The sequence below is a fragment of the Alligator mississippiensis genome, chromosome 4, assembly GCF_030867095.1.
Source record: "Alligator mississippiensis isolate rAllMis1 chromosome 4, rAllMis1, whole genome shotgun sequence".
Lineage (NCBI taxonomy): Eukaryota > Metazoa > Chordata > Crocodylia > Alligatoridae > Alligator > Alligator mississippiensis.
The window spans coordinates 179,370,112-179,397,932 of NC_081827.1; the positions used below are offsets into that span (position 1 = coordinate 179,370,112).

Consider the following 27,821-nt stretch of genomic DNA (forward strand, 5'->3'; position numbering starts at 1 on the left):
ACCCAAAAACAAAAAAAACTGCAAACAAAATTCATTTTTTATACAATAAATATAAAGGATTTATTGGTCAATTTTGCAATCTGATAACAAAATCACAAGTTGTGAAAACTTGGCTTTAGCAATGTTGATGTATGCGGTCTGCTCACAAACAAGTGGGGAAAAAAAATAAAGAAAGCTGCCAAATTAATCAATGGAAGTACATATTTTTCAGTTCTAACATTAGTGATGTCACCAAAAAAGGTACCTTTGGGTTTTTCACAAAGCAGAAAGTACCATGATGACTGTACAGAAGGAAATTAAATATAAACCTTAAAACATATTTATATTCTTACTGAACAGATGCAAGGCACCCCTCGAAAAGTGCCAGCTCAGCTTCAGGGGTGTTGGTTGTAACCAATTTTTCTAACTATTTTACTTGGTCTAATAAAATATATCAGATTTACTCAAAGAACCTTGTCAGCTCATAGCTTCTGCTTCTTTCTTGACAACTGAACAATAACAGAGAAAGTCATCTGCTGCACCGAACTTAGAACACAACAAGTCCGAATGTCTTTGATTCCTATTTGAAATCTCTGGATTCATCTTGTGAATAATGTGTAGGTGCTAGTATTGAGTGGTATCCTTAAAATGATCTTGCAGCACCTTGGTTGAGAACTTGTCCCATGGCCTAATAGGGACACTGAGGATAACAGAGCGAAGTACAGACATTCAAAAAGCCAAAGCCTGAATTGCTTCAGTCATACTTTCATAGATGTTTGGGTCAGAAGGGATCTATTAGATCATCGAGTCCGACCCCCTGCCCTGGACAGGAATGAGTGCTGGGGTCAGATGACCCCAGCCAGGTGTCTATCCAGTCTCCTTTTAAATACCTCCAAGGAAGGGGACAGTCTAACCTGCATAGATTGAACCAAGAAGCAAGTGAATAGACCTTCATTTTTAATTCCAGAAATGCAGCCACATGCCTGATGTGGCACAGGGTAGAAGCCAGAGGTTGCTAGAGTGAACTCCCACTTCCCTTTGGCAGTGGCTGGAAAGCTGGAGGGAAGCTGAGTTGAGTATGGGGGCATGACCAGGCCCCAGCAGGTCTGAATATGATTGGTGAAGGGTTTAAACCCCCAGCCTGGCCTGCAGGGACCCCTGCTGGCTCCCCTCTCCCACTGGCATAGGACCCCAGTTGGGGTTTGCTGGCTTGAGTGGTGGTGAGGCAGGGCCAAGTGCCAGGCCAGGCCCTTCTTCCACCAGCACAGGACCCCAGCTGGAATCTGCTGGTCTTTCCCTCCTGCTCACCTTTTCCCACCCCCACCCTCCTGTCAGCCAGCCCTTACTGCTCCAGCTGGAAAGCAAAGCAGGGGGCTAACCCTGCTCTGCTTGAGCAGACTGCATAGCCCAGCCCAGGGCTGCAAAGAATCCTGGGATGCTGGGGGGGCTGCGATTTAATGTGAACCAGGAATGGGTCTGGGACAGAAGTTCCATAAATCAGTTTGACCTAAATCAATTAAGTCTGATACTACATTCAACCAGGTTTATCTTAAACTAGTTTCAGTCATTTTGAAACTGGTGCACTGAACTTCTGTTCTGTTACAGGTTTAAACCATTTCCTGATGCTTAAGCCAGTTTATGTGTAACTTCTGTCCCTAGTGCATGGGTTTAACTCATAATTATTTTCCAACTATTTGGGTTGGTCTAATAAAAGATATCAGATTCACCCAAGGAACCTTGTCTTCCTGGGTTTAACTCAATCTTTTCAGTGCTATAGTCCACCTTTAATGAGAACCAGCTTAGTAAGAAAAGTAAGTAACATGAGTGGTCACTTCCAAACTACTGATATTACTGAAAAAAGTTGGGTGATGGTTCAAATGATGATTCTCTTTGAAGTAAAAGGCTGAAGGGACCATAATCTTTACCTTCAGGCCTATAATTAGGATAGGCCTGTTTTAGAGTTCAAAACGAAGGGCACTTTTACACACATGCAGGGTGCCTGCTCTGACAAGCTGGAAGTCCAGCACGTTGGAGCAGACTTGACTCATCAAGTCTGCTGGAGCACATAAGTTGATGCATGCTGGCAACCTTAAGCATCACGTGCATCAGCAGTGCATCACGCCTCCATGCTGAGAAAATGGCAACAGTGCGCTTTGAACTGAAACATTCAATGTGCTTTAGTTCAAAGTCCCCCACTTCCATTTTCTTATTGTGGGGACATGCTGCACCACTGACACGTGACACATGGGTGCCTTAAATTAGCATGGCTTGCTAATTAAAAGTGCCCAGAGCCATGTTGGCAGCATATGTAAAAATGTCCCAAAGGATTGTACTTCTTACATCTGACGGAAAACACTGGCCTCTGCTATGTCCAAACAATTCCTTTGTTACTAAAATTCTAGATTAGACCCAGAAAGTGAGAATTATTCTACAGTAAATCATTCTTAGGGCAAATGAAGTGGTAGTGAAACTGCCTGGAATATTATAGTTTCAATCTTTTTTTAAATTAATTCTCTGTTCAGTTTTGTTGGCCTTAAACACCAGCCTTGCCCCCTTAGCAAAGAAATCAGTGAATCCCTAAGCCCTATACTCCCAGATCCCAGACCCTTATAATACTACAACCTACTCCCACTGAAGTAGTATCCCTCTACACAACTTCTAACACAAGTAGCACTTGAGAGTAATATTTCTAAATGCACTCATATTTGCCATAACACTATTCCCATTCAAGCCAATGGTAAATCTGCCATCAACTCCAATGGGAACAGAATTAGGACATTGCTAAGTGCTTTTGAAAAAGCCAAGCCTGAAGGTATTAATTAAACAGCCCAATGATTACGCGAAATATCCCACTTCATTTCAGAACACCTTGCTCCAACACTGCCAAACCGTGCAGCTTTTAAACCTGCATTTTTAAATTAAATGCATCATCATTACATAATTTCTGCTCTAATTATTCTCCTCAACAACAGCTCAACTTTATTTGTGATTAATTTCAGTTAATTGGGTAGTTGTAGTTTTATTTGAAGGATAATAGAGAAAAATTAATAACTGCTTAATCCACACAAAATTTTATTTTTCATAACACACACAAATTTTGACAAATGTTTCTGAATCCCAGCCAAAAGCAACCAGAAGATTTTCAGTAACTGAAAGCAGCCGAACTCAACAACTGTTACATTATTACAAGATAGTGGCTTACACTTTTTATAGCTAGTAATTGTAATTATTATAAAATATAATTATCCTTTTTCCCCCATTTTATTAGGGATCTTTGTTCCTTAATACTGTTAAGGACCTGGCTACAGTAATCCATGTCACTGGGTTATTGGAATTCACTGCATCCAAAGCTAAATCTGAAGACCGTGTAAAGGTTTCAGCTGGTATAGAATTTAGCTGCTTGCATCTGCTATGGTTCAGGCTTCAGCGAACACCTCAGTACCATGCTGATGTCTTTCCATCAGTTCTCAGTTAGTTTCTAATGGCAACTTTCAGTTCTAACTCCTAATTTTCAATGCAATTAATAGATCAGTCCCCAGCTGTATCCCCCAACTAAATCTTAAATTTATGAACCTGGATGACAGCTGCGTTCCTATGCTACAACACAGATTTTGAAACCCAGACAAACCTACGTAAGAAGGACAAAGCATTTCTTGTCAGGCAATCTGGCTGTGGAACACACTTCCAGAGGAGACAGGCAAATCCAGGGGTTGACCCTCTTTAGCAGATGTTCTTCTCCAAGAAAGCCTTTCCACCCCAAACAGCACTCACAATTCAAATAACCATTTTATTTCCAATCCTCTCCTGTTTCTTCTGTCTTCATCCTTGTATGGGCCCTCAAGCAGAATTCTAACTCCAAAGTGAGAAGTGCCGGAGACTCCACGAAGTCTTCTAGGGAGCTGGCCAGTGATACCGATTTTTGCATAGAAGGCATTCAAACGTTACCAGGATAGGCAGGAGGATAACACAATAGATAAACTGACGTGCTAACATGAAAGTCTGGTGCAAAGTGATGCTGATGTTTCAGAATTTGGCAACCACCCAGCACAAGCTAATGCTAGAAGCCTACATCTAGAAAGGCAACAATGCCGAGGAACATTATGTTGTTGGTAGTACCATATTTCAAACTGAACATTAAAAAAAAAAATTTTTAAAAAAAAAATCAAGGTTCTACTTTTTTATAATTACTACAGCTCCTTAGTGAATTACACTCTCCCAGTCTTCTGCATTTTTCAGTAAAGAAGATATCTTCAATTTCTTTGCTAAGATGTTGTACAGTATTGTTCTGGCTGTTAAATGTCTGTGGTTGACTACAGAAGAGCTGCATTTAAGTTGCAGATATTGAGCTGTAAGTAATGCTTTGCTAACACCATGTAAATTATGTTATGGAATATTTCCTGGAATGCAATACCATTTGTTTAGATTTGTATTATAATTAACAAAGTAGTATGTATCACAACAAAAATTAAATTATAATCTATTGATTTTCATATTTAGTAACCATCAAAAATGGGCCTTGAAATAAAAACAATCAAACAAGAAAATACCTTGCTTGAGGTATTCTCTTATACTTCCCTTGAAGTATAAGAGAAAATACTGTAAAAACTTGTTTGAGGTATTAATAAAAATATATTAAGCAAGAAAATGTAAATTGTGTTATACACCAATTGGTTGAGTCATCCCTGATGTCACAGTCCTACCAGCAAATCTGTTCCTCTGGTAGATATCTTTTACCCACAGAAACAGTAGCTAAAACTTTGTTTGAATTTACATAATAACCATTATAAGCAAAGCTGACAAACCCACCTATTCTGAAGGGTGACAGACAGTTCCCATTCTAAAACCCTGCTTTTAGCTTCTTATGGCATTCCCTTACAGCACTTAATTTTGTAATTTATAAATACGCAGGTGTGATCTTTTATTTTGTATGGAAAAATGTATGCAACAAACTATAAAGAAAGGAAAAGTCACAGATAAGGCTGCAGGGGTGTAGGTTGTAGCCATGTTGGTCTAAGGACATAGGCAGACAAGGTTCCTTGGGTGAATTTGATATCTTTTATTAGACCAACCCAAATGGTTGGAGAATAGTTATTAAGCAAGTTTTTGGGTTCAAAAACCTTTCGTCAGGCTAAGGAAGTTTCAGCAGCTGGTGTGTGCTCTTCCTGGATGGAATGAAAGGCTGCACACTTTTCATGACTCTCAAGATTACGGAAAGTCTCGTCTCCTACTAGACCACCTAAAACAATAATTCTCAGACTCCTGATGTCTATATAGATCCTTAAAATCTAGAAGTCCATACATATTATATACCTTTAAAATGATAAAAGTCTTTAGCTTGCAACTGCATAATGTAGGTTTAATTTACCAATGTAGGATGCAAATACTACAGGTTTGGTTGTTATAGACAATGTATTCCACTCAAGTTCATAGCCTCAAAACAAAAAAACTGGGGGGAGGGAGAAAATGCTCCTAACTCACGCACCTGGAGTATGTGTTTATTTGAATTTAACATAAACAATAAATGTTCATTAAACATATAGCACTGCCACTACTGTGGTATTAGCAGCCAAACTGACTTGGTTTGTGGGCTGCAGTTAGAAGCATCTTGCCCACAGAGTTTTCATGTATATTAATACAATTAGGGAAATTCATTTGCATACCATGTGAGGCGATTAGGGATAAGAAGTCTCCAATTCATTGCATGACTAGAGATCCGCTTAGAAACATGGTTCTACTTAACAATCCCATTTCCACTGCCTCCACAGTGATACCACATGCCCTTTATGTGGAAAATGCAAGATGCAGAGCTGCATTTTAGTGGTGCTAGCAGCAACTTATGAAGCAATTCCCAAAGGTGGACACTACACTTCATCTTAGCCAAATACTCTATCCCCAACCTACGGATTGCCACACCTCTGACTTCACAAAACAAACCCAGGCCCAGAAATACATACTGACCATACAAAGCACTGCCTACTTGGGCCATTTTTAAGGGCATCGTCAGGAGCACAGCTGAAAGCAGAAGCCCCAAAATGGGTCCCGATTCCATGCAGTGTGAATCTTGCAAGCGTTACAAATATCTTGTTTAGGAAAGTGTTTAAAGTAATTAAGATGCCCAGCCAAACAAATGGTAAAATCTGCAATTTAGGTTAAACATGAAAGACAAATGGGAAACAACTTTCTAAAAGGCTTTAGCCTAAGGTTTAATTACTAATCAGCTATTGGTGAGCAACAATAGTATGCATGTGTATATATACTGTAGCCTTAGTTATATTGAGAATAATTTATTAATCATGTAAATGTAACCTTGTACAGTTTGTGTATTACTATATTGTGACTATACACTTTTGTGAATTTTCCTTATCTAACCAAACTGTTACAAACTTTAGAAACAACTATAAAGGTGGTAACTGAAATAAAGAAAGAAAACCTGGAAAATGCAAAGAGAACATTTTCAGACAGTGAAGAAAGAGTTATGTAGGCCTCTTTTCACAAGGACACACATTTTAGCTGATACTTCTTAGGATCACCAAAAATCTAGATTAGGATGTTTCCCAGGAGTTTCAGGAAGAGAGAGAACCAATGGTAAAAAAAGGGACAACGATAGCACTTAAACTCCTCTCTCTGTAGCTTACCAGGCCAAGGCCCTCTGACTACCTCCAGTCAGCTACGTACTATTATCCAACTCCTGAGAGGCAGTGTATTAGAAACTGCCCAGCAAACAGATTTAAAGGGAGACACAGGACACTGACAGAAATGACAGTTGTTGCGTGACTGGCTCCTTGAAGGGATCTACAGCCATGCTCTGACAGAAGTGTCTGGCTGAAGAGTACTTTAAATGTACCCAATCATGCAATAAATTAACCCTCATATAATGAGGGTTCAGATAAAGGTGCTCCAAAGTGGAGCACCTTCATTAGCTTCTGTCTGTCCCTACGTGTGATTGGGACAGATGCTGTCTGTAGGAAGGTGGAGAGAGAAGGGAGGAAGAAGGAACTCCAAGCTGAGGTTTGTCCAGGCTGAGCTGGTGGGGGGAGGGGGGTGGTGCATGAATTGCCTCAGGGGGACTCTAATCCATGTCCCTCCCCGCTCAGGCTGAGCAAACACAGAGCTCCCTCCCATCCCTTCTCCCCCCTCACCCCATCCTGCAGACAACACCAGAGCTGGGGAGGAGGGGGCACTAGGGAAGAGAGGCTGCAGACAGGCAGTTCCTCCTGGATTGGTTCCAAAGCAGAGCTCAATCCCCCACTCCCCCAAACAAACAGTGCCTTCTGTGAAGCACCATGAGTTAGAGTTGGGGGAAACTGCATGTCTTTCAGCACCCATGGGTACATGCATCACAGGGAGGCCTGGGGTCTTGCAGGAGTTCTGAACAAGGAGATTAAAGCTTTCTAGTTGCCCTAAAAAAAAAAAGTGTAACGCAGACAAAAAAGTCACTGCCATTGCATGTGGCAGTGTTACACACACAGTTAGGTATGTGTAGTAAGTGTGGGGTTATGATACAATTCAAAGCATGCAACCAAAAACAGGAGAGTAGCACAAGAGAAGAAAAAAGTGACTTCCCATTTTATCATATGCTCTATTACTATAATTGCTTTGCATTACAGTAGCACCTAGAGGCGCCAACCAAGGCTGTGGCTATAATTTTAGCAGTTCATTGGTATATAAGCTCGTAAAAGACTGTTTGTGTAGATCTAGAATTCTGGTATAGAAAAACCACCACCACCACCCCAAGAGCAGCATGGGCACAGTTCTCCAGGTATAACTATAACAGCTGCACCGGTGGCAGCAGGAGCCCGGTGGCGGTGAGCTCCTGCAGATGCCGCTGGCACTGTTGGAAGCCGGGGGGGGGTCAGCGACCACCCGCAGGCTCTGCCAGCAGTGGCCAGAGGCAATTAGGGACTTCCTGCAAGTGCACCCATGTGCCCCTGTTACACATTGCCCCTGGGTACTGGTCTAGACTGGGTACTTATACTGGAACAGCCACCTTTGTCGGGAATTCTATTTCTTTGCACCCCTGACTGACATAATTATGCTGGCAGAGAATAGACCTAGTACTAGATAAGGCCTACTTTGTGATGTAAATAAAGGTATGTCTACACACAAACTTGGTAATGTTTTAACTATGCTGGAATAGTTAAAATGCAGGGGTGGGTAGGGGGCAGGAAAGAAGGCAGGGGACTAAAGGGGAAGGAGCCTAGTGGTGGGGCCATTGTCAGTGTAGATTTATCTTATTTTTTCTACTACCTTCATCCTGTAGGTGGTAAAAAATCCCATTATTAGTGTCTACAACTAGGGTTTGTAGCATTAAAAAATATATCCCTGTCTAACTGAAATAGTTACACCGATACTATATCTACATATAAGATTAGCAATATGCTAATAATGCTTAAATATACATTAAAATATGCAATAAGATGCATGCATTGCTCAGAAGAGTTCTGTCCTTTCATTTCAGACAGTGGATTTCAGGAAAAACAGTTGCACCAATGTGAAGTGACCTGCCTGCAGTCATACATCAAATCAGTGGCAGAAGTGAGAAGAGAACCAAGGTCAGTTGACTTCATCTCCACTAGGCCACTTTGTCTCAATGATGCTACATAGGTTGTGGGGATTTAGCTTCTGTTGAAAAACTCAAATGAATAGGCTATGGTAGCAGACATTCAACATTCCAAATAGAATATAAGGAAATACAAATTCTTTGCTCCGGTGAACAACGACAGCACAGACCATGCTCAACACCAGATGTCTGCAACAGCCATGATACTTTGGCAGAACAGATAAGAACAAGGAAACCATTTTCCTAAACACCCAGTTCTATAGTTGTCGTGAGAGTGGACCAGAAGGGAGCTTCTCCCACATTGTTATAAGCAACACCACATTCTCTCAAAGTTCCTGTCTCTTTGGTAGGGGGAGGAAGAACTGCTCCCCCTACTGTTTTAACTGCTGTATGTAAAGCAATGAAATGACTATAGCAGAAAAAAAACTCTAGTCCTGCCTATAATGCCCAGCACTCTCGACCGTCCCCAACTTACGGAAGTATGAAGACAGAATCAGAAAGCAAGGGCTTGATCCAATTCCAGCTGAACTCAACAGAGATTCTCAACTTCAGCAGGGACTGCTTATGTCCCAGACATGTTGAAAGGTTGCTTACTGAATTTCTGTTAATCTGTTAATAGAGTTTTAATATGCGATATTAACAGATTCTATCAGTAGACCCTATTCTGTTTATTAACACCTTATTGGAGTTTTAATATAAAACTGTAATAACTCCTATCAATAACAGACTCTATTTTGTCTATGAACACAAGTCTATTAATAGATTGTCTATCAATTGGTATCAATCAATAGCGTATCAAACAACATTAACCTCTAAGAAGTAGAACCTGATTATAGAATGCATCAATGATGAAACTATTAATTCATAAACTCTTTCAGTATATATAGTCAAATCAGGAGACACTATCAATAGAGACTATTACCCGAGTTTTGAGAACTCCATTCGGCAACTTTATTTCAAGAAACTTGAGGATTCCATCCCCCCCACCCCACCCCGGGTAGATATTTGAAAAGAAAATAAAGAGAAGTTCCATAAGGAAAAGTATGACAATACAGTGATCCTAAAGAACTTTGACTATACCAGCAAGGTGTATTCTAAAGAAGGTTAACTGAAGATGACAGTTGAGGATGGTGAGCTCTATAACTATAGTAGATTTGGGGTGGATATTTTCTTTTAACCAAAATATTTTTATAGTGCCAACCCTAACCATACAGCTGCACCAGCACAAATGTGTATCTAGGCATTTTTTTTATCCAAATAACTCTGCTTATACTACAAGGACATCTACCATTTTAATTATACCAGTGTTTTAAACCATTGCATGTAGACAAAGATTCAATTTAAGATGATGGACTGATATTCTGCCCCTCCCCAGCTATGCCAAAAACAAACTGAATTTGCCCGAACATCCATGTGAAAGTAATAAGACAAAGGGCTAAGGAACAGATGAATGTTTGGGGGGGGGGGGGGTTGTTTTTGTAAGTGGAGGTGGTTTACTTTGTCAAGTTTCCTTTAAAAAAAAAAAAAACAAAAAACTCTCCCGCTTATGGCTGAAAAAAAACAAAAACAGCTTGGCCTAGAAACTTCATTGGCCTATATCCTGTGATACCAGAACTACTATCTTGGCTATCCTGTAAAACTGCTCTCTAATTGCAACAAAACTTTCCAAGATCACAAATCAATCTTCAAAGTTGGCTTAATTTCATGATTTCTTTATGAATGGTAAAAATCCATACATATCATCACTTATTCACATAAAAGGTAAGGTGGGAAGAAAAGCTGACACATTTATAAAACATGTAACATTTTGCTCAAGGCAAGATAACGGAGGTAACACAAGGGTTGTACTAAAAATTTCAATTTAGAAGGAAAATAAAAGCTACCAAGAAAGATTTTGAGCTTTGATGTTACAAAAGAGAAATACAATTGATGGTACAGAACGGTCGTCTCCGATTGGTAGGAATACAATATGGGCTATCTTATAATAAGCTCTTGTCTGACTTCTCTGTAACAGATTCTAACTTTTAAATACTGCTTTTGAATTCACTTACACTTGGTACAGTCATCCCAGTAGCCGTTTGGTCAGATACTGTTATTATTCCCCAACACTGAGAATTGCAATAGCCTTATTACGTGTAGCAATTCACTCAGAAGACAATGCTTATTTTATTATTAAATTACTACTTAGTCCTTAATAACTTTTTTGTGCTGTTATAAACCATCTTTAAAAGCTCACTGAAGTTTTAACCACTTCCAAATATTAGAATATTGGGTTTAATATTTACAATTGTTCTGACTCCATTTTCTTAAAATCTTTCTTTGATTCTAGGCCTGGAGATGAGAAAGCCATCTAGGCCACCTGCTAAAACACCTTTTAAGCCTCTAATTTCCTTGCAGAGGGAAATGTAGCAGATCCAGGAGCAACTGAATCTCTGGCTGGAAAATAGAAAAGGATTCTTTCCCCACCAGAGCAAGTGGCAGTGCACAGGCTACTTATTTGGAAGGTATACGCTGCATTGAGAATTTGACCCTTAGTACCAGATAACTGACATAAGCAACCACAACAAAGACCTGACAACTTTTAATGCATATCAGATGTTTTAACAGAGGACAAAGCAAATGCTGTTTGAAGTATTCTGATGTTTAATTACAAATATATATAGTTGTATAATGAAATCACAAGAAGTGTCATAAAAATAACATTGTAGTCTCCATTCACACAAAAGTCCTGCTTCCCGGCTCAAGTTTTCCCTTGATTCGTAACACTAAATGGAGCCCTAAATTCGACCACTGAAGTGTATCCTTAAAATAGGGCAGCAGTATGGAAAACTATTTACAGACATGCAAAATTAATATAACAGCACATGCAAAAGAATTTTTGCCAACACTGCTAGGACTGTGCCTGTGCTGTACCTAGCACCTGCCCATTAAAAGAACTAAAGATAATATAGAATAATCATTGAAAACCTTAACACAATGAATGCAGATGTTAAAATATTTAGCACATTAATATATTTTGCTTGAATTTGGCATACATCCTTTTATTCATTAACTTGACCCTAAATTTTAGTCTATATGATAAAGAAGATTTAAAGCAGCTAGGGCTTCCCCCTCCCCCCCCCCCCCTAAAGCTTTCCCATTAATAAAAAAGGAAACAAAGAAAATGAAGAAAGTGAGTAGTAAAACTTTTACAACATAATAAAATATATCAGAATCCCACGGCAGCAGGACTGGAATTGTCTAAAGATGCTGAATTATGGTAGGTTGTCATATAAAGTTCAATCCAGAGTATTAGCAATCATATTCTCTAGCAACGTGTATATAATTGGAGATCTTCATAATAACCCCCAGTTTTAAAGGCTCATAAAATCCACTTTACTCATAATTTGGAGGAGGAAAGGAGAAATTATTAAATGAAAGTAACACCATCCTCTCAGTATGAAAGACTTTGTAACAATACCAAATGTATTATCTTCAATGAGATCTTTCTAAAGGCCCTATTTTTCTTTCAGAATATTTAGAGAATAGTTCAAACATATCTTTTTGTGTATATATTTATCCACTCTCATACTCATTTTCTCTTGTGTGTATCACAGAGAAAAGAAAAACTCACTAAAAGTAAACACCATATTTTAAATTACTTTTGGATTCAGGTATTGGAGCACTTTAAGATAAATACTCTGGTAAGGCATTGTAATCAACAGTGAAACAAGCTCTATTGTTAATATAAAAAGTGGTGTTTTTAGGAAGTGCATATAAATTGCACTTTTCCATGCTCCAATGTAAGTTAAAGATGCTGTTTCATTGAAAGTGTTAAAAAACCCATTTAAAACAAACAAACATTAGCTGCACTTGGTTCTCCTCTTACTTTCACAGATCTCTTTGAATTTTTCAGTTTCACTCTTGGCATTTTTAAAGAAACCCTTTCAATTTGTCAGCGATAGCTAGTGAATGAGTTTTACAAATTTCCCAATTAAACTGTCCATTTTCTGAAGTTTGAAACAAGGGCTATGGAACAGAATGGTGACATTCTATGCAGAATAGTAAAATATACCCTGCTACATAACATAACTTTAGATTTTCCTTGAATAAAGCCTCTGGGGAATGAAAACTTTTTCACGTTTTAAATAACCCTATTTCAAGCTATTTTTGTAATCATGCTAACAACCTATTCTTAAAACCAGTTAAAACAAAACAAGAATCAGTAAAGCCAAGTGTTTCCTACCTGGCACAGGTAAAGACCAGCTCTCATATGCCACCTTGGTATTGTCTAGACTACTAATCAGGCTCATATTCATGAGACACTAATGAACAAGAACAAATCTGTTGTGCCTTCCCTTCTTTTCTTAGCAAACCCTTCAGCACTGCGTTTCAATCCAGTAAACTAAATGAGGAACCCACAGACCAAACTAATTCAAATATAATGCTAGAGAGAAACATATTTAAAAAAAAAGACTTACTGCTTGTCATGTGACTCGGTGAGGTATGCTGCCCATTGGGTGTGCTTGAGGTGAGGTCAATAGCCATGTGGGAGTGCTCCCTTTCAGGGGAAAGCTCATTGTCACCTGCTTTCATTAAACAAATCACTTGTAAGTTTCTGTCCAATACCTCAATAAAACTACCAAATTATAAAGGATTCAGCTTCTATTACTTCCCTCACCCTTGCTTTTCTTCCAATTTTAAGTCTCCCACAGCCAATTAAAATATGATTCCTTGGGGGCTGCAGACTAGTATTTGATTCTTTAAAAAAAGAAAAAAAAATCAAAGAGTTCCCACCAATCTGCTGTTATTGATCCCAAAAGCAGTTTTAAAAATACTGTTGTCTTGAATGAACAAAAATGAAAACTATTCTTTTGCCCATTTCCAAACACCAGACTACTAAGTGTGAATCAGGGCTGATCAGGAAAGGAATAAAGTGTCATCCTGAGGTAAAGACCTTCCACTTAAATTTGGATTCACAGCTTTCAGTTAGCTGGGAGTTGAACAACATTCCCTGACAAGGAAATGGGAAAATGAAATGTATAGCTAAAAATTTATGGCAATATAAATACTGACATTTTGTTTCTAATCTATGTTGTCATAAAGTAAACTCTTAAGTCTTATAGAAGATTCATTCACCCTTAGGAACCATTTAAGTACATAACAGTCTTGTAAAGAACTACCCAAACTTTATTATTTAGCATTACTACTCCAAGCAATTTCTTATAATAATAGTGACAGTACAAAATGACAGACTTTCATGCTTCCATGACACTTTATGTAGAGATATTGGAAGAAGGAAGTCAAATCAACAAAATTACTACTTACATGTTATATATCCATCAGTAGCCTCTGCTTCCATAGTCAAAGTGCAGTGCTGCAAAGCAAAAAGGTACACACAGTCAAAGATGCCTATTGGTATCAGCCATTAAATGATTAAACTTACTAAAAGCCCTCAGTAGTTGCCCATTTTGCTGTTGGTGCTGATGCAACCATTACCTAGAGATACATACAAGTGCACTGCATGTGCTCATCAAATCACTGAACCCCTTCTGCAAATGATCTGATGCTGCTGCAGATGGGGCAGAAGCACTAACTTGGCTTATGGATGAACTGTACTGAGATACTATTTGTTCTCCGTTAATTGTAGTTTTACCTGCTTTAAGAATCAATTGGGAGGGCAAAGTGTTTGGGATTTTAATGCCTTATCAGTTATCAGGTCTCATAGCCACAACAGTCTTGGAAGGTATTGATATTATAGTGATATCTCTATTCACACTTATTCCATTGTCAGTTCACTGTGTTCAGAATAAAACAAAAACCTTCCATTTCCGTGTTCCTTTTAGAATCATTACAACCCTTTGTCTTCAGCTGCCATCTCTCTCTTACACATGCACGCACCTGTTTGTTGTAACCCCAGTCATCTGCCACACTGTGGGTCTGAATGTCACATTTAATATTTCTAGATCATGCATTTTGTGGTGTGAGGCAATCTCAAAGTTTCTGGAAGCACTCTGCTGACACAGAGTAAGCTATTACTTTCCAGAAACCCAAGTAACTGTATAGGATGACACCCCCTAGCTATCATTTGATAAAAAAAAAAAAAGATCAATAATCATAACTATATTCTTTTAAGTAGAAAAGTTAAGAAACTGACATGACCCGAAGAGAATGTTATATCCCCTCTCCCTCTACAGCCCCTTTTTTGCCTTTAGTTTCAAAACTCTCACTGCACCAGGCAGCTAAATTATTCACAATGAGCCATTTCTGTATTGATCGCCAAGTATATTTAGCCCTGGCTCCTGGAATTTCTCCATTACTTACTGGAAAACAGGCAGCTTCACTTCTTGTCTCCAAAACCACTTCCCTCCCTCTTGTACCACCCCCACCCCCAAAAAACATAAATAAATATTTTTCTCTGTGTTTCTTTTTTGTATAAGAGAGATCAAATTTCCAAGACAGTCAGTACATAACACGTACATTTCAACATACACAGTTACTATCAAACTCTCTCAATTACTGATTTTTACAAAGCTTTTTGTTTTGTTTTTTTTAAAACATGCTCTCTCAAAGTTTCTAAATGGACAACAGCCTTTTCAAAATTACCTTATCTTTCCCTTAGTACAAGTAGACAGACTCATTGAGGAAAAGAAAGAAATGTCAGGAGCAACAGGGAAAGATCATCCCAGCCAATGAACTGGAAGGAAAGCAAGGGGAGGAAGTAAGCAAAAAATGAAACATACATAACAAAAGGAAAAATTTCTTTGATTGTTGGGAAAAAGAAGTTTGATCACCATTTCTAGGTTTTGATGGCAGACCCCAGCTGCTAATCCTTGATTCCCAGAGGAATGGAGAGCTAGTTATGTTCGTGCTGAAGGTACAGCAAGATGGGGAAAGTTTGATCAAAAAGGAGAGAGGAAAAAAATCCACCCCCAGAGACGTCCCCTCCCCCGAAACTTACAGGTAGGACATTCAGAGCAAAGGATCAGTAGGGAAACTAAAGAGAAATGAGCCAGGAGAAGCCTTTCCCCCTCTCTGGGATGATCTTGTTGGGAAACTCACTCAGGAATGGCAAATACTTTCAAGGAAGATGAAGAACAAAAAGAGAGAGAGAGAGAGAGAGAGAGAGAGAGAGAGGGAGGGAGGGAGAGAGGTCAGCCAGTGCTACAGCAATGCGATTAACCAGGAGAGAGAAAAACTTGATCCACCGGTTCCTTAAGAATCGACAAGAAAACTGGAGGGGAAGGGGGGGGGGGAGGAGGGGGATTTGGCATTTGGGGAGTGGGGGGAGGAACAAGACGGGAGATAAAATAAAAATAAAAGACAACACACAGAGACACAGAGAGCAAGAAACCTAGGCCAACTTCACAGGATTGTTTTTGGCCCTTGGCAAAAGAGAGAGATCTCAATTTCATCTCCGTCTCTCCCCTTCCAGAGCAGAACCTGTCAAAGTAATTTAAGTCCTGCCTTTTTTTTTTTTTTTAAATACCGTGAGTGTCATGGCAGTAATTAAAAAAAATAAAGGACCTGGATCTCTCTTCTGAGGAGTTGCTGCTAGAAGAGGAGGCTTCTGCAAATTGCAATTCCAACCCCTGTCAGCAGTTTCTAGAGGTGAGAACTGATTAATCGATTAACATCCCAGAAACCAGATCTTAAAAAGAGAAAGGGGGTAGGGGGTGGGAGGGGGCACCCAGACATTTCCAAACCCCAATACCCTTCAGAGGCAGTCGCTCCTTCTTTGCCCAAATGAGCAGGCTTCTCCCCTGCCTCCAAAGCCGCCTCTGTGCACAGACGCATCTATTTATTATTGTTATTATGGCTTAACAGCAACAAGTCATTCCGGAGATGCTACATAATTGCACTTTCCTGGGCGACCCCTCGGCTTTGCCAAGCAGCTCCATGCCCACGCCGAGACAGCCGGCTTAGGAAGCACACAGCACGAAGCAGACAAGAGCTGATCTCCCCCTTGCAAGGAAAAAAAAAATTAAGAAAGAAAAGAAGAAAAAAAGAGCCAAGCGAAGATTTACCTCAGCAGTGCATGCAGTGAATCACTTCCATCACCCTTTTGTTTGTGTTTTTATTGGGGTCGCCTCTGCCTCTCTCTCTCTTGCCCAAGGACTGTGTGTTTGTGCACTGCAGTTGGTTATGGAAACTAAGGCAGTGGATCTGTAGCTAAGGGTAATCCTGTTTTTACTTCCTCCATCTTCAGAGAGCAGGGTTAGCCTGGGACAGCTGGTCAAACCCCGAGAAACCGATCCGGCGGGCGGGCGCGCACACATCACACATCTCGCCCAGGCAGCCGCGCTCCCAGACACCCCGAGCCGGGAGAGGCGGCGCGGGGAGGGCGTGCGCGCCTGTGTGCGTGTGTATGTGTGTGTATGTGTGTGTGTGCGCTGGCAGCGCCGCTCCGCGCGCTCGGCAATCGATTACAGGACAAGTGCTGCTTCTGCCGCTCCCCGCCGCGCGCACACACACACACACACACACACACGCGGGCACACGCACACGCGCGCTCCCTCTCCCCTCTCCCCGCACAGGCTCTCAAGGTTGAGGTGCGGCGGAGCGCGCGGATGACGGCCGCCCGCTCCCGAGAGCCATTACAGCCTCCCGGCCCGAGGAAAAAGCCGGGCTGCGTTTCTTTCTTTGCTGCCTGAATGAACTTAACTCCCCCCCCTGCCCCCCCCCGCCGGCTCTCGGAGTCATGATTCAGCACTTCTATTTTTAAACTTTCCTGCTCGCTTCCCTTCTGCCCTGCCAAGCAGCGCGGATGCCCGGGGCGCGAGGGCGGCCCGGCTCGGATGACGACGTGTCTTGCTCAGAGCCGAGCCCCGGCACGTCTCGGCGCCCACCCGGCGGGGCGCGGGGCCTGGCTGTCATGTCAGTGCGCGGCCGCTGCCCGGGGACGTGCGGCCGCACACCTGGCCGACGACACAAAGGGAGCTCTGGGCGCAGGGACACACACGGCAAGTGGCAGGCGGTGTCAAAGTCCTGTGCTGCGCTGGACTCGCCAGCTCTGCAACTTTGTTTATCGGCTCTGCCATAATTACGGGCGACAGGAGAAGGGGCAGGAAGCACGACATGAAATGTTCCAGCACTCCAATTACTAGTATTCCTATTACCATGATTACAATTATTATCATTCATATTACCATTCCTACTATTATCACTATTGCTACTATTACCATTACTATTACTCTTATTCCCATTATTTCCATTATTATTACTATTAACATTATTGCAATTATTATCATTCCTATTACCATTACTATTATTACCATTCTCATTATTATTACTATTCCCACTATCCCCATTATTATAATTCATATTACCATTATTACTATCACTATTACTATTATCACTATTTCTTCTATTACCATTATTACTGTTACTAATAATTACTGTTACTATTATATTATTGCTATTACTATCATTCATATTACCATTATTACCAGGGATCCTGGTTTTCTCCGATTTAAAAAATCCCCAATTTTCAGTTAAAAAAAGTAACCCCAAATCCACATTTTCCCATGATTAAGATTAAACAACTCTCTCTCTATATATCTCTATATATTGGTGGTGTTTCATTTAAATCACAGGAAAAATGTGGATTTGGTTACCTTTTTAAGCAAAAACGGGATTTTTTTAAATCAGAGAAAACCAGGATCCCTAATTATTACCATTACTCCTATTATTACTATTACCATTACTACTATTACTAATATTACCATTATTCCTTTTACCATTATTAGCATTACTACTATTATTCCTACTACCATTATTATTACTGCTATTACTACTGTCTAAAAGAGCATTCGTTGCATATGTAAAACAGGAGGCTAGAAAAAGATTCTCCTTGGAGAAAAAGAGAATTAATATGTTTCTCTTGGTTCAGATATAGATATATAGATATAGAGACTGATACTGGCTGTGGGAGATGGATAGCATTTTCCCAAGACAATTCACAAGGCAGACAATATTTAAATATGATGCAAAAATATGTTAAAGTGAGATATAGGCTGTAAAGATCTTTACATGGGATTTGATCCAGAGTCCACTGAAATCAATAGGGTCATTCCATTGTCTTTAATTTAAGTTTGATTGGGGCCCAATAAGAACAGTCCTTTTCTTCTAGTGTGCTTTAAATGAGTGAAATATAGGAATATTTGCAATATAATTAGGCATCAGGGTTAACACAATATTGACATAAGGGGGAACAGTTCAGACTTACTTCCAAACTACCACTTATTTATTGTATCAAATGATACTATAAATTATTAAATACATAACATTTGAACCCTCAGAAGTTAACAAGTATTGAGATTAAGGCTCTGCCATTTAAATAATAAGGCACTAATTTAAGTAGTAGGATGTCATCCTTTCACCAACCACTAGAGGGGGATGAGGCACACAGTATTGTCAGTGGGTTTCATAGGTGTTTGCTGAGAGTAGACGAATAGTGAGATTATTTTATTTATTCCACTAAAGTTCCCATCCCACAATTATCACCATAATCTCCGAGTGCCTTCTAGTAGTGCATGAAGTGATGTGAGTAACTTCTGTCATGTGTTTGTTCTCTCATCCTTTCCCAAGGGGGAGTACTGTGTGCAGAGGGTTGTTCTATTTTAGTGTTTTGAATAATATATATATTACACAAACACATGGGTAGTGCTGTGTGTTTATGGAGTTTGCATGGTTGTGGATTTGGGAGCCTTGGGTTCCTTCCAGGTTCTGCTGAGAAGTGTACTTTAGAGGTCCAAGCCCTTCTGCCTGTTTGCCCAAAGCCAGATTCAACCGTCCTATACCTCTACTACTGGCTCCTTAGCCCAGACACATTGGTAGCTGGTCCTAGGTTCCACCATTCTAGGTTCTTTGTCATAACAGTCCTAGGTTTTTCTTCTACGCTCCCTAGATCCAATATTCTCTGTGGTTTCATGTTCCCACTCCTTGTCCCAGTCCCATTTTTCCCCCATTGGTCTTCTATGCCCCTCCCCTACACTCCCTCCCAGCTCTCAATCCCAGTCTTTTCTCCAAGCTTCAAACACCACTCCCCTTGTCCAACAGCTCCTTGCCCCAGTTCTCAGTCTCCCCGTAAAGCTCCTTGTCCCAATTTCTTCCCTCCACTGCTCCCCTCCCCACTCTAGTCCACTTCTTGACCTCTCTGCACTAAGTCCATCAGCTTCCCCCACCATACTGCCTCACTAACAGGAAGAATATACTGACCAGCTGAGACAGACAGTCTCTTTGCTCTGAGTTTTGGTGCCTGGTGCCATACCAGCCCATAGCTGTCAGGAGCAGAAATTGCAACCCTGGCAGTTCTGGGATGAAGCATACTCAGCGCAGATGGAACTGTCACAGAATCCAGCTGCCAAACACTTAACATGGATCAACTGTGGACATGCAAAATGATATTTTTTCCTACTAGCTCATAACTTCACCAAACTTGGGCAGTTTCTCCTGGGCACAGGAAAAAAAAGCACATCCTTGAACTCCCCTACCACATTTCAAGTCCCTGCTCAATGGTACAGACACTAGAAGTTCTTAATAAAATAGTTATAAGATTAAAAGAAAAAGCTTGGCAAAACTAGGTACTCTCTCCTAATCTTCCAAATGAGACTTTTTAAAACTGAATTAAACTGAATTTAAAATTAAAATATATATATAGATAGATCATCTTGAGTCAAACAACCAGCCTGGAGAATTTCAGCCTAAACAATTAAAGTTTGGCAAAAAGCAACTGAAAATACAGTGTTATAGCAAAGCTGAACAACCTTATCTATAGACAGGACTACCAGCTTTGCCTGCATACCTAATATGTACTTAGAGATACTGTATTATCAGTTGCTGATAACTTTACCAAACTTCATTGTTTGAGCTCAAATCACCCATGCTGGGTGTCTACATCAAGATGATTATCATTATAATTTTAATTCATAAATATTCAGTAAAAATGGTAGATACATAAATTATAAGCAATAAAGTAAAACCCAAGTCCAGTATCTGAGGTACTTTGCACCATATCAAAGTACCCCATAAAGCATTTTGTTGTCCAGCTCCTCAGTCAAGATATTATTAAAAATGTACTAATAAAATGGGTACAGAAATCAAAGACACTAATAAGGGTAGTATATATTTCTGTACACAACCCAAGCATTCAAGACCTATTAGCTAAGTAAACATTGCAAAACATCTGTGAGCAAGATAGGCTTTATTGTTTGCATGTTGCGTAGGAGAAGGAAGGAAAGTTAAGTGACTGGCCCAAGGCCACATACAGTAGTACTAAAAAAAATGAGCCTAGAAAGCAGATCTTTTATTTCCCACGCCTATGCTCTAACAACTAAACGTGGCCTGTCTACATTGGGAAAATAGACAGGCAGAATTACAGTGGCAAAATTATGCCTGTTTTTAGCTATGCTGGTACAACTACCCTTGTAGAGACTCTATTTCAGAATAAGAGTAACCTATTAAGTTCTGATCTTATGAAGTAATTTATAAAAACAACTCTTATTTGAGGATATTATCCACACAAGGAGTTAATTTCCCTGGCCTGAACAAGTTTTTGCTGCCCCTTCAACAGAGGAAAATAATACCAAGAAAGAAAAATATGGTAAACATTGGTATTTTTTTTTCCTAAATTCAAAAATTGATCAACATTTTTTCAACTTTGATCAGCTCTGTAGGATGGTCATAAAGTGCATGGAAATATAAAAATATAATTGGAATATTTTTTCTTATTTTTTGCCTTATGAACATTTTTGGTGATATTTTTCATCAAAATTTTGAAACTTGAAAATTTCAATGATCTCTGCTAACAGTCAACTATCTTGATGAATAAATAGCCAGAATTAAATAATTAAAGTAATTAACTAATTAAAGTAGTCAGAACCCAGCTCATCTAGCCTTCTCTTATTTTTTACTACACTTTATTAATTTTTGTTTTGGTTCCTCCATAACTTTTCAAATAATAAGCACGTTTTGAAAAAGTACAATGTAACCAAAGGAAAAATTGGAGGGAGGGAAGGAAAGAATTTTAAAATTAGTTTCAGTAATTCTAGGACCAAAAACATTAAAATCTGGTAATTATATTATGATACTTGTCTGGAATCACAGGCTGTGTTTCAAGTGAAAAATTCAACTCAGCCTCAGCTCAGGACTTGAGACCTGGGTACTCCAGGGAATGATAGTCATTAAAGCAATTGTGATGATCTTGAGGTTAGAGCACTAAACAGGGGAATCAGGAGTTCTGGGTTCAGTTTCAATCTCTGCCACAGATTCCATGTATATTAGGGACAATAATACTTCCCCATTAAAGAGTGGTGTTATGACAATATATTAATTCATTTCTTAGGGCACTTAAGGGCACTTTTAGATACCTCAGTGATGGATATGTTATGAGACTATTAATCCAATAGAAGTTTTTGTGTCTTTATACACAGAAACGACCCAAAGCATTCAAACTATCCCTGAACGTGTAATCAGATAAATCCCATAAGGGTCCTTTTCTTTTTGGCTATAATAAGGCCAAGGAATTCTAGGAATCATCCATTAAATTGTGTTTATTAGGTTCTAACAAAACTTTTGTTACCACAATGAAAGTTTCAGATACATTTTTATTTTGGTTACTTTGCAAATAAGCAAACAGCAAACTGTTGAGTTCCATAACTCCAAGCACTTCCTCTGAATACAGCACCAGATCGATAGACTTTATAAAGCCTTACCTACCATTTGAGTGAGTTATTATATATGGGCTACTTTTAAGACAAATTGTATCAAACTTTGAAAAAAAAATATAGATGATTATTCACCTAATTTGGATTTGACAACCTAAAACTGTATGAGTACTAATCCATACCTTATACCCTTCTCTCTTATAATTATGCTAGAACACTGTTTTATTTTTATATATACCAGCATCAATAAACAAGATGTATAAAAGGAAATAATGAACATCCCTAAATAGCTGTAGAATATTTCCTACTTATTCTGAAAGAGATGCAGCTGTACCTACTTGTATTTCACTAAAAAGCATATACACTCATTCCTATTAAAACAGGACACACACATGTAATTTATGAAGAAGCACAACATTCATGATAGCTCATAGAACTCATAAACTGTAGATCTGTGTCTGTTACTATAGTTGTATATGGGCATTCATTGCATGGAGAACTGCTGAACAGTCTGAGTATGTAATCTGAATACTAAATTTGTGAATAGTTCCACTGCTCTCTCTGCACACTAGGGTTGGTTAGGCTTTCAAAAGCAACAGATGCTTTGTGTGGAACTGTGTAAAACACTGCTAATATATCACGTGATTTCTGTATTTTTCTTCATTTATCTATTCAGTTAAGGCTTTAGTCTTGAAGACACAATATTCCTAAAAATACTTCACCTCCTCCTGCATGCTCTTCACCTGAGTTCTACATTTTCTATGTGACATGAACCCTTTTTTTACAGAAAACATTTCATTGTTTCTTTTTTTTAAATACAGAGGATAAGTCATAGCTTATGAATACACACACATATACCAGAATGCCCTTTTTCTTTATTCACCAGTACCTAAACTAATTGCTATATGGAGGTTACATTTTGTTTCATAATCAGTAAAAAATGTAGAGATTTTCTGTTTCCATGTCAGTGTATAAACTTACATGCAAATTGTACCCTTGTAGGATGATCCCAAAACTGTAGGATAATTCTACAGATCTGAATTATCCTAACTATAGATACAGGCTGGACATTCTCTGGGGCAACAACCATCTTTTTTGTTCTTTGCTCCTATACATCACTGCAACACAAATATTTTAAAGATCTCAGATATGGCCAGATTATAAGGTTCACCATGCTTTTTCTACAGAAAGCACTGGAGAATTTTAATGACAAGAACCAAACAGTAACACAACTTGGGCAGAACTTCAAAAGTTCAGGCATTTTCAGATCCGGTTCAGATAGGCCTCCAAAAGGCAGAAAACCTTTCTGAACTCTTTGGGTGCTCTGCTCTACTGCATTGCACCACCCCCCCCCCAACCCCCAGCTACAGAAAGGCCTCTTGAGAGCTGCAGCAGCTGCTGCTAGCTGCTTTGCCTGGCCAGAGCTGGGGTGTGGGGAAAGAGGAGAGGGGGAGAGGTGGAACAGAGCCCCCCTCGCCTCATGGGCCCAGCCTGGATCCCTCCGCAATACCTCAGCTGGGGTAGCTGCTGGCACCACTTCCCATCCCTCCCTTGCTCCCCTCACCACTTCCTCTCCCTCCCCTGTTGACAGCTCCTGAGCTGGGGGCAGGGAGGGGGATGGGGAGAAGGGTGGTTTAGCAGGTTCCCTGGAGGCTGCTGGAGTGCCCCTACCTGCTGGCCAGGGCTGGTGCAGGCAGGCTCAAGTCTCCCTGACCCAAAAGGTGAACATCTGTTTGGTCAGGGGAGGGAGGCGGAGCTCTAACTCTTGGCACTTTGTGCAAAGTGCCGTAAGTTAGAACAGGGCCCCTAAACATCTGTAGGCACCCTCTAAGTTATCTGCTCAAGTCTACCAAATATAAGGCTGTGGATATAATCAGAACAGGATTGTTTGTAAGACGTCTGATACCTACACCTCTCTCAGTTTTCCAGGGCCTTTTTCCAGGGTCTTGAGCCTATCTGAAAAGCAAAATTGATCAGCCTATATTATGCCAATGTTTTTGAACTGCAAAATAAAAGTTTCCTTTAGAGTTCTTCTGTAAATGCAGAAAAAAAAGATTTGGGAGGTAAAAGAGTATTTGCATTTAATCTAACCGAACAGGCCCATTCTAAGCCTACAGAATGAAAGTAAATGATCATTTGTCTTGGTTCTACTTCACCTGTCCAACTTTTTCATATGATATTTCAGTAACTTCTTTCATGATACCAGAAAAATACTTTATTTCCCTCATTTCATTACTCAAGCATTTTTTTTTTTTTTGCATAAAACAAAATGTTTGTCCAAGACTCATTGTTACAGAGAATAAAAGGTACTTCCTGTTTCCCAGAAGCAGATAGCCTAGTGGAACAAGTATTCAGTGGGACAGAACTTGCAGCAAACAGTCAAATAATTATAGATGCTCTCAAAGCCATTCTTGGGCTTCAATGAAGGCTGGTCAATGTTTCATGACAAATTAAATTCAGAATATAAAAATACGCGAAAAATCCTCCACCACAAACATTATGTATATGTTACTGATAAGTCTAGCATTAATGCTATCTCCTATTTCAAATGAAGTATAATTCAGGGATTAGGATGCAAATTTAGGATATGGGAGATTTGCATTCAGTTCCCTGCTCTACCACAAACTTCGCATGTGACCTTGGGCAGACCAGCCTGTGCTTCAGATTCTTACCAGTAAAATGTGGCTGATAATATTTCCCTACCTCACTAGGGTACATCAAGAATAATAAACACATTATTATACTCAATATTCTTAAATATTTGCATTAAGGGAGTCATATAAGTGCCTAAGATAGTTTATTTTAAAAAGTGTTCTTTTGTAAGACTATTTCATGGTTATAGAAAAAGTTTCACCATAAAAGTGTCCTGTTATTTGATTGTGAAAAATATGGTCACCTTAAATTAAGTGTTCCTATAATCAGTTTTTAAGTAAAGAGGTGTAACTTAGATTAATGCTATGCAACATTTTAAAACATTAAAAGATTAGCATCTCTTTACATAGTTCTAAATATTACATTGAACAATATTTGACCACAGTCTTTTAAGCCTGCATGTTAATTTTTATAGTGAACCATTCAAAGGGCTCTCTCTAGCAGTGCAATTGATTAAATGGTTCATATCTTTTGTTAGGAGTTTGGATTATATAGTAAGAACAGTTCTTCTATTCTTTAGATCATCTTTTTTAATTCACCTGAAGGAATACAAGGACTTTGTCTCCAGATTTTACTCTCATATAATTTTGCAAGAAGCACTTCACAACTCATAATTTGTAAACAGTTTGGTTTTTTTTAGCGGGAGAAATATTCCTGTGTTTAATTTTCTCTTTGATGAGTTAAAGCAGGAAGGAGGATAATTCTCTCTCTATTTCATCCTGTCACTGTGGATACTAGCAGATGTTAAAAAAAAAGAACATAAAAAACATGGTTTAGCAGAAGCAGCAGCACGTTACTTCAACCCGGCTCTACAGTATCTTAAAGATTAGGTGATTCAGTGGGTCTTTTTGGTGCTTTTAGTTAAAGCTGATTCAAACAGCTATTAGATAAAAGGGCCAATAAAACCCCACTAAAGGACCCAATCTTTACAGAAGTTGGTTGAGCTGGGTTGAAGTAATGTGCTGCCTCTGTTGGATATGCACAGGGCTCGGTGCAGGAACACGCTGAGTTTAAATAAAAGCACTGTTTTTGGGGTGGGGAGGTTGGTTTGTTTGTTTTTTTTTGTGGGGGGGGTTATATGTCTGCAAGCACATTCTCCCCAGTGCACTCAGCAGCAGACCCAGAAGTGGAGCAGAAGCATTTCCGATCCACTTCCCGGTCTGCCGGGGAGCACACAGCGGGGCCCCCCACACCCCCTGGCTCAGTGACTGGTGCCTCCTGGGTCTGCGGGGGGCACCTGGGGTTCCCTTGTGGTCAATCACCGAGCCAGGGGGTCCCCAGCGTGCTCCCCGATGGACCCAGAAGTGGACCGGAAGTATTTCCAGACCATTTCCGGGTTCGCCACCAAGCATGCAGGGCCCCCCCCACCACACTCCTGGCAATGCTCCATCCGCCCCAGCATCACAGTGTTCACAAGCCCCACCTGGTACCTTGAGATATGAAGGAAAAACGTTTAAAGCTGCATCTACAGCTGAATTGCCGATTCTCTGAATCAGCATCACATCTTCACATTTGGATTCAGCTGGATCGAATCGGGGACAGTGATCTGAATCAACAAATTGAATCACTGTCCCCAATTCAGGCCGAATCCAAATCAAATACTACCTGTTTCGCACACTCGTATTGTATAAAGTGATAATATCTGCCTCAGGTACCATGTACCTGGACATACGTACATCTCTGATTCTTCTAAAGGCCGATCTCTCCAGGTCCTTTTGGTTACTTTGGCTGACATCTTACTATTAGGGGTTCCCAAACTGCATGCAGTCTATCTTTAAGGCTTTATAAAAATTTGTTGCCTCCTTGATTTATGTGGCAATACTTCAGGCTATACCATTCAAAGCTGCATGCAGTTCTATGAGAAGTTCATATATGATTTTGTAGCTACTTAATTATTTGTTGAGCATTATTGAGTTATAGGATTCACTCATGTATAACTTTTACCTTCCCTCAAACTCAGTCTAATTTTCTTATTGCTTGTACATGTCATATAATATCATCCTACTCCACTGTTTCATGTTCATTTTTTTCATCCTGTCTGGTCTTTGAAACGCTTCCCAAGGCTATTATGTATTACTGATTTCATACATTATATTCTACATAGAACATGTCACTTGGCTGAACAGTATATTATTATATTTTATGTAATCAGTATGCCCTTTTATGCTTGTATGATCATTTTGCACTTCAAATATTCTAAACTGTATAGTACAACATTATTCAAAATCTAAGCATGGTACCCTTAAAATGTTGTCCTGTTTCTTATCACAGTTGCCAGACAGAATACAGTAATTGTTAGTCAGGGCAGCAAACATTTCAACTGTGAGCGCTTATATTCTGTCCTGTTTAGTCCCTGACTACAGCACTGGCTAATGTCTCAATATAGTGAGGAAAATTAAGTTCATGTAATTGGTGCTTTTCTTTTATGTCAGCCTCATGTTCAGCTCTGCCCATGTTTTGGTGATGAGAGGTGGGATTCATTTTTTCCTTTTTTAACATGTTATAGTTTCTATTTAAATTTAAAATGTTAGGTTATTGATCATTATTTTAGATTAAAATTTCTAGATCAAAATGTTTATATTGAAAGGACCTTTAGAAATATTCTATACGTGCTAATCAGTCATGTTTTAATAAATAGCTAATTAATCCTTATAGAGTCCACCAGGTCAAAATATTGCTTATAACAATGATTTGTAATTTTTTAAAACACTTTCTATTGGTGTGCTCATAACTATCTCTAACATCTACTATTCATGTCTATAATATGCTTATAATAGCTGAACAGCATTATAAGTTGTATATAAACACACTCGTATCTAAAATAAAATCTGATCCAAAACACAAAAGTCAAATGTGTTGCTGCAATTCTAAAGGGTGCAGCACAGGACTTGTAGCCCCTGGTAGAGGGATTATGGTAGATGTAAATCCTGTTTGTGTCCTCCAAACCTACAATGAGCTATTCTGGAAGCTAAAGCAGCCCCTTC

At 39.5% G+C, this 27,821-nt stretch overlaps 1 protein-coding gene and 1 long non-coding RNA gene across 13 annotated transcripts in view; one reads left to right on the forward strand and one right to left on the reverse strand.

The window, feature by feature from the left end:
* IKZF2 (IKAROS family zinc finger 2) overlaps window positions 1-16,963 on the reverse strand; it is a 137,845-nt gene extending 120,882 nt beyond the window's left edge. For 5 of the 12 annotated variants that reach the window (XM_059727148.1, XM_059727146.1, XM_059727142.1 and 2 more), the window contains exons 1-3: window positions 16,546-16,963; window positions 13,847-13,895; window positions 13,000-13,107 (exon numbers count right to left, since the gene is read on the reverse strand). In XM_059727148.1, the coding sequence (XP_059583131.1) occupies window positions 13,000-13,107; window positions 13,847-13,880 (142 nt within the window). In that variant the 5' untranslated portion in view covers window positions 13,881-13,895; window positions 16,546-16,963. Of the gene's footprint in view, window positions 1-12,999; window positions 13,108-13,846; window positions 13,896-15,124; window positions 15,700-16,545 lie in introns of those variants that run through there. The other 7 variants (XM_059727147.1, XM_059727143.1, XM_059727145.1 and 4 more) reach the window with 4 other exon arrangements.
* On the forward strand, window positions 15,818-27,683 carry LOC109284313 (uncharacterized). Its single transcript, XR_002091727.2, has 2 exons — window positions 15,818-16,129; window positions 16,346-27,683. It is a non-coding gene; the product is annotated as an uncharacterized LOC109284313 (long non-coding RNA).
* The last annotated feature ends 138 nt before the right edge of the window (window positions 27,684-27,821 follow it).